The following is a 7,717-nucleotide window of genomic DNA, read 5'->3' on the forward strand; positions in this document are numbered from 1 at the left end:
CTCAACCTATGGGCACTTTAAAAACTGGAGAATAAGTGTCATCTCCTTGCAGGGAAACTGGTACAAGAATTACAACCCTTTGAATTTGTTGAGGGATGAAAAGATGACAATTTTTTTGTTCTGTCCTTATGTTAAACATTCTGGAAGATGGGTATTCAGCTTCTGTCAATAACCCCTGGAAATAACACCCATAGTCCACTTATATAAAGTGAACAGATAAAATCCAGCAGGAAGAACCTCAACTTCCCTTCTATCAACCTGGCATCAGGACCTCTGCTCAAAACACTAGTCTAAGGAACTTCTGAGCCCAAAAGGAGTTGGCTCTAAACATCAGCAATGGCTTCTTTTGCAGAGAAAAGTTCTATCTCCCATACAGCATTCCAAAATGCCTCCCAACCCCATGGCAAGAGCTGCATGTCTAATACCAATTGTATATAATTAAATCGTATAAAACAGTCATAAATGTTTTTGAACTTTGCAAAAAATGAATGCTAAGATATGTATCATAGTTTTGTGTGACATTCAAAGAGAATTCTAACATGAAATGGTTTATATTGTATCAAAACTACAAGTTATAATGGACTGTTGTTGTGTTACGAAGAATACGAACTAACCTCAGTCCATAAAGGACAGTGCCATCTGGATGCAACCGGATCATTCGGTTCTTGACTGTGACTCCATGCAGGAAGGATTTTTTATCATTTAAGAAGTAAGTATCTGGAAGCCATAGCTGGTCAGCAACCCGATTGTCCAGTGTGAGATTGAGTGGCAAAGCAGTGTATGCCAAGCGCTTATCTCGCCAACTCTGCTGGAAATACATGGTGATAGTATAGTCCTGTAACACGAGAGACAGAATGTAGAATTTAAAAAACATGGTGTGTGGAACTATTTGAAAAATTTAGAAATCAGAAAAAAAAGAGAGTAGAGTGAAAATTATAATAATGACGACTGATAGGTGGGAAAATAGAGATCATTTTACAATGAAAAAGGTTCACTGAATAAGTCAAACAACCGACATGCTAATTTTTTTGCAGTACATCTTGACCTTGTTATTAATAATGATCTAAAGAATATTAACATTTTCTTGCCGCAAACCAAAATAAAAGAATATCAAAAATAACTTTTACAGTTATAATCCATAAAAAACTAAACATACTGGTTTAGGGTGAATTTATTATTATGTGTTTTATATAGTGCCATCAAATTCCGTAGCACTGTAAAATGGGTAGACAGGACACAAGTAGTATGTAACATAACAAATTGACCAACAGAGACAACAGGTGAGGAGGGCCCTGCTCAAACGAGCTTACAGTCTATATTCAATATGAAAGAATAATGCATCCATTTGACTCGACTAAATTAGAGGGAACCTGGTGTGGCAAGTTATCATCCCAGTAGATCCAGGGGTTGGTCACAGAAAGTTAAAGTGTATAGGGTGAAGCTGCAGTAGGAATGGTTGCAGTGTGCTACGGCACAGCGTTCCAACTGCCAGAATGGCCAAAGCATGCCCCAGTATAATATTGTAGGTGCATTTACAGGTGGGGGTAGCGCCAGCACAGTGGTCCAGTTGCCAAGTGACTAGCGCAAGCTCCATCCATTCAGAAAAATAAGGTTATAAATTGGAAAAATGTTTCCAAAGCTAATTAAAAAAACCTACTAAATAGACCACAAAAACATATTTTTTCCAAATCTAGTCATCCTGCGGTCACGTTGAGTTGTTTGGGAGCTAAAAGGCCGCATTTAAAACATGCACATTTTTCATTTGAGATTTTAACATCTTGTCATCCAGCGTCCATGTCTAATATGGGACATCTTTGAAGCTGGCCAACAGAATTTACTGCCACCTAACCATATATTTTTGAAAACTAGAAACCCCAGGGTATTTCACATGCTAGGTTTTTTTTTTTTTCACTTTCCATGAACTAATACTACCACCAGCCTTTGTCAAAGTTTGTGCTACTAATTTTTTGGTGCTTTTTTTTTTTACACACATTTAAGTATGAATTTACAGCTCCTGGTATATACCCCTCCCAAACAGCATGCAAATAGGTGTTTAGCAACATCAATTAAGTACAGGGATATCACTAATGCAGGGGTGTCCAAGTTTTTTCTACAGTGGGCCATTTTATATGAGTGTGTGGGTAGCACTCATTTTAGCCTTCTAGCTTTATAATGCATATTAAAACAGGGTTAATTTGGCGATAATGAAAAAAACAGTGGACAGTTTTGATCAACTTTTATATGTCAATCTATCTGTAACGGGTTCACCAAGAGAGCTGTAGTAACTCCCAGAGATCACCCAGTATCCTCCTGTTGTCCCCTGAATAACTTCCAGCACCAGCCAGCATGCACACCTTGGAACCCTGCTATGTGTACCCAATAAGTAGACACAACTTGAATTGCGTACAGCAGGAACGAACAGTTTATTCTTGTAAAACAGACTCGTATAGCCACAGAACTTTCATTAATAAACAGGTACATGTAGACAACCCAACCTTTAATCCCCTTTAGCTACTGAACCCCCCCCCCCCGGAAGCAATCCTGTTAATGGGATTAGTTTACAGAGTGGAGTTCCTGCCTGTTTGGCAGCCAGGCTGGAGCCATCTCTGACTACCTTGGGGCCCTGTATGACAGGTCATTCTGTCACTCTATCAAAACTAATTTACTTAAACAGTAAAACAAAGTCAGTCCACAAACCATTTAGGTTGGAACACACTGTGGGTAAAAGTTGGATTTAAGATGGGACTTAAACACAGGACCCTCACTCAGATGTCCAGATGGTTTCTTATGATGTTGTTCCAATCAGAGTATATCGTGGAGTTCCTCTTTGAGGTGGCTGCATTGCCCCTAAATCAGGCTCTTTTGCACTGGAGGCAGGGCTGGATTAAGAGCATCACGGGCCTGGTGCTGAGGATTTTGGTGGCCATTTTATGTGAATAAATAAAATAGACAGTGTCATGATTAACTATGATGTAGTAGATGCATGGAAGGGTAATCCAGTCGAGGTGGTTAGTTTCTTTGTATAAGCATGAGTTAATCTGATGTTGATTTAAATTCGTTTTTTTGTTCCTGCCCTCTGTATCTGTTCAGGCTAGAAGCGTCAACTTCCCAGGACCCCTGTGGTGATTCATAGCCCAACTGATAAGGCTCCTGAGTTTTAGGAATTCCATTCCTAGTTTAAGTGGAGGGGTTTTTCATCACCTTTACCCCACCATAACTTATTGGCAGATCAAAGATGGGCACCAATTCTTATGAAAGGTGTCATAATTGGTCATGTGACCAGCGGGGTGTTTTCTTGCAAAAGAGCCTGATTTAGGGGCAATGCAGCGACCTCAAAGCAGAACTCCACGATATACTCTGATTGGAACAACATCATAAGAAACCATCTGAGTGAGGGTCCTGTGTTTAAGTCCCATTGTTTTTAAGAACTGTTTGCTGTTTTTTTTCCTTTGTATGTCTTGTTTTTTTTGTAATTGTGGCACTGTGGAATATTTGTCTTTTCGTTATTAAAATATTCATAATCCAAATCTGTCTTTGGGCTCTAGTATTGATATCCACAAACCCTAAGAGAGGATAATACATTACCATATTGTTATTAAGTTCTACAGGATATATATATACACACATACATATATATACCATATTTGCCCGAATATAGGCCGCACCCCCCCACACTTTAAGTCGGGGGTGCGGCCTATATTCGGGGTTTAGCGCAGGAATGGGCAATTCGTATCGCCCGACGCCTGGGATGTGCAGTTCCAGGAGGCGGGCAGGCAGCGGGGTTAGGATACAGATCCCCTGCAGCGCTGCAGGGGACCTGCTTCCTACTCTCCGATACACTGAGACAGCCTCCCCTGCCAGCACTTTCCACGGAAGCACAACTTCCGGTGCTGGAACTTCCGCCGTGAGAAGTGCCCGCAAGGGAGATTATCTAAGTGCATCGCGTAGACGTTCACCGGCGATGCACATAAACAACCTCCGCTGCCGGCACTTGATGTGCTTTAACAATATCCCTTGCTGGGACGTCCCACGGGTGTAAAATGTGTGCATGCAAATAGTAGAATCTATTTAGCAGGTTTTTTCATTACCTTTTATAGATGAGTAAAAGATTTTTCAACTAAAAGTTAGAAAAAGTCATTTTCATAATTTTTTTACCATATTTTATACTTTTTTTTTTAATAGTAAATAATATGATACAATCAAAACATCTAAAGAAAGCCCTTCTTGTCCTGAAAAAAACAATATATAACTTATGTGGGTTCAGTAAACGGGAAAGAATAAAATTACAGCTAAACATGAACAGCGCAGAAATGTTAAAACGGCCATTGTCACGAAGGGTAAAAATAAAATCAGCCTTTGTCACGAAGGGGTTAATAAGGGAAAAAAGTTAAAACAAGGGGCTGATTAAATTTGTATATCAACTCTAACAATAGAGCGGATAAAATCTTAGAAGCCGAGAACATATATACTACCCCAGAAGATATAGATAATGCTTTCAATGTCTCTAATTTATATAATCTGCCTGATTCCGCCACAGACGCAAGCATACTTTATTACTTAGGCAACATGACTATCCCTAAAATAACCGATATGCAGAGAGAAACTTTAAATTTACCTTTTGGAAGGGTTGACATAGAAAGAGGAATAGAAACGTAGAACAGAATACAGTGCCGGCAAAACGTAGGCGAAGACCAAAATTTCAAACGGGAGTGAGCTGATCCTCGTCTGTCCAATCAGCTCGATTTTGTGACGTCACGCTACAGGCCTACTGCCTGTCCTGTCTTCACTCAGATAAATTAAATAATAGAATTTATAAATAATAATTTAATAGAATATATAATAATTTAATACATTATATTATTATATATATTTGTCAGTCATATATACTATAGTATACTAGTGTAGAGTATATTGTAGACATTCAAGACATCTACTAGTGTCTAATCTAAAATCATTATAGTAATATTATATAATTCATTTTAGCTAGCTTAATAATTAATTAGCTACAAATAAAATTAATTACTATTAGCTTATTTTGCTTGAGACTGTCTGTCAGGTAGAAGGGTTAATAATGTATTCAACATTAACAAGGTTAACAAGATTAACCAGTCCACTACTACCTTTAAGCTCAATCTAGAATTTGATAATTCATTTTATTATTAATTAATAATTAAGAAACAAATTATTAATAATAACTTACTTAGTTAATAATTTAATAACTTTATAGTTCAGCTAATCTTATTAGTACTGGTGCTGCAGCTCTTTTTTTTGTGGTTTGTTTTAGCAACAACAAGAGACCAAGTAAATTTTTCTTAATTAATATTTAATTTTATTTCATTTGTTTTGCTCACCTCAGTCCATCAGTGAAGTGAACTTGTTGGGCTAGTGAGTGCAGCCGCATAAGTGCTGTGTTTTTTTGTTCGGCAAGCAGTAAAGCTAACTGTTTTGCTGTGACATTTTATTTTCTAATTTCTTTTCAAGAAAGATTGACTGTGTGACGACAACACCTGTACTATGCAAAGCTTCAAGGTACTAGCTGTAGTACTAAAATAATTCTAATCTTTAATCTTAATCTATAATATATTATATAACATAATAAATTCTAATTCATAATCTATATTCTATCTATAATCCATAATATAAGTAATTCTTCTAATATATATTATATAACATAATATAATAAATTCTAATTCATAACCTATAATATAAGTAATTCTAATTCATAATCTATATTCTATCTATAATCCATAATATAAATAATTCTAATCTATTAATATTATATAATTTAATATTAATTAATAAATCATATACTGAATCTGATTTAACCTCACTTTAGTTTAGTGGGCTTGAGAGCGTCTGCCTAGAGTTAGACTTAGTATAGTAAGGAAATATAGCTTTAGCATAGTAGTAGGCCAGGCTCTTAGGCCCGTGTAAATTCAAATTAAAGATAAAATACTGCTAGTTAATATAAATAGTTAATCTTGAGTTAATAATTTAAATAACTTGAGCACTTTGGCAGATTGCACACAACAGCACAGTGCAGTTGTGCATAGTTTTACCTTTTCAGCAGTAGCACTGAAGAGAAACTTCCTCTAATTTTTTTGTCTTTAATTTTTTACCTATTTTTTTTATAGTTTTAAACACTACACACACAACACAAAATTTGAAATGGATCCTCCTTTTGGGACTAAGGAGGGACAAGCTCCATCTACCACCACCACCACCAGTTCTAAGATGCAGCCTTTGCGTCAGTCTGGTCGGCCAAGTAGGCCAAGCTCTCGCTTATCATTTGGGGAAGCATTGCTTGAAGGATCATCAAGTAAAGGAAAGGCACCAAAAGCAGGCAGTAGTAGTGCTGCTAGGCCCACAAGCGCTATGTTTTTTTACGGAAAGCCTAAAGCACCAGAAGCACGTTCAAAGTTAAAGGGTAGCACTACTAGTACTTCTACTAGCCCCGTGAGTAAAAAGAAGTGCCTTTTGCCTCAAGCAGCATCTTCCCCATCCACAAGCAGCATGCAAGGTACCAAGCAAAGCCAAAGTAGCAGCAAGACTCAGAGGGGTTTTCCCGAACCAAAGCGATCTCATTCCTTCGTAGGGAAAACCACCACCACCTCTACTCTACTCCGCCGACTGTTTCCACCGGTACCACCACGCCATGTCCTCCTAGCACCTCTAACAAGCCACCAAGTCCTTACAATACCGTATTTGCTCGATTATAAGACGAGGTTTTTTTCAGAGCAAATGCTCTGAAAAATACCCCTCGTCTTCTAATCGGGGTCGTCTTCTAATCAGACCTCAAATAGAGGTCTGATTAGGAGACTGAGATCCAGATCCCCCGCACCGCTGCAGGGGACCTGGATCCTCCTGTCTCACCCGACCGCCCCCCCCATCATACACACACTTACCGGTGCTTCCTGTGTGTTGCCGGGGCAGCGGGTTGACCTCTACGCGATCCGCGTAGACAACGTCCGCTGCAGCCGGAAGGAGGTGTGGCTAACAGCGGGGGTTGTCTGCGTCCGTCGCATAGACCTTCCCCGACTGTCAGAGATCAGAGAGCTGATCTCTGACAGCCGGGGAAAGTATACGCGACGGACGCATACAAACCCCCGCTGCTAGCCACACCTCCTTCCGGCTGCAGCAGAAGGCGACGTCAACCCGCTGCCCCGGCTGGAAGCACCGGTAAGAGAGGGGGGAGAGCGGGGGAAGGGGGGTGAGAGAGAGAGTGTGTGTGTGTGTGTGTTAGTTAGTTAGTTAAATGGGGGTATAGGGTGTGTGTGTGTTAAATGGGGGCATAGGGCATTTCTGGAGTGGCGTTAAGGGGGCATTTAATAGAGCACTCTGCCTCCTGAAATGCCTTATACCTCCCTATATGCCACTCTGCCCCATAATATGACTTTTAACCCCCTAAATGGCAGAGTGGCATATAGGGGTATAAGGCATTTCTGGAGGCAGAGTGCTCTATACAATGCCTTTTAACTCCCTTAATGCCACTCTGCCTCCTGAAATGCCTTATACCTCCCTATATGCCACTCTGCCCCATAATATGCATTTTAACCCCCTAAATGCCAGAATGGGATATAGGGGTATAAGGCATTTCTGGAGGCAGAGTGGCACATAGGGGGTCAAAAGGCATACCATGGGGCACAGTGGCATATAGAGGGTTAAAAGGCATATCATGGGCCACAGTGCCATATTGGAGTGGCAAGCCTGGGGGCAG

General features: G+C 39.7%; 1 protein-coding gene across 1 annotated transcript in view; it reads right to left on the reverse strand.

Moving 5' to 3' along the window:
• Window positions 1-7,717, reverse strand: part of LOC128503634 (gamma-aminobutyric acid receptor subunit beta-4-like) — a 215,170-nt gene that overhangs the window by 66,866 nt on the left and 140,587 nt on the right. The window contains exon 4 of the mRNA XM_053473786.1: window positions 615-835. Coding sequence (XP_053329761.1) covers window positions 615-835 — 221 coding nt within the window. The remainder of the gene's footprint in view (window positions 1-614; window positions 836-7,717) is intronic.

This window comes from Spea bombifrons, chromosome 8 (assembly GCF_027358695.1).
Source record: "Spea bombifrons isolate aSpeBom1 chromosome 8, aSpeBom1.2.pri, whole genome shotgun sequence".
Classification (NCBI taxonomy): domain Eukaryota; kingdom Metazoa; phylum Chordata; class Amphibia; order Anura; family Pelobatidae; genus Spea; species Spea bombifrons.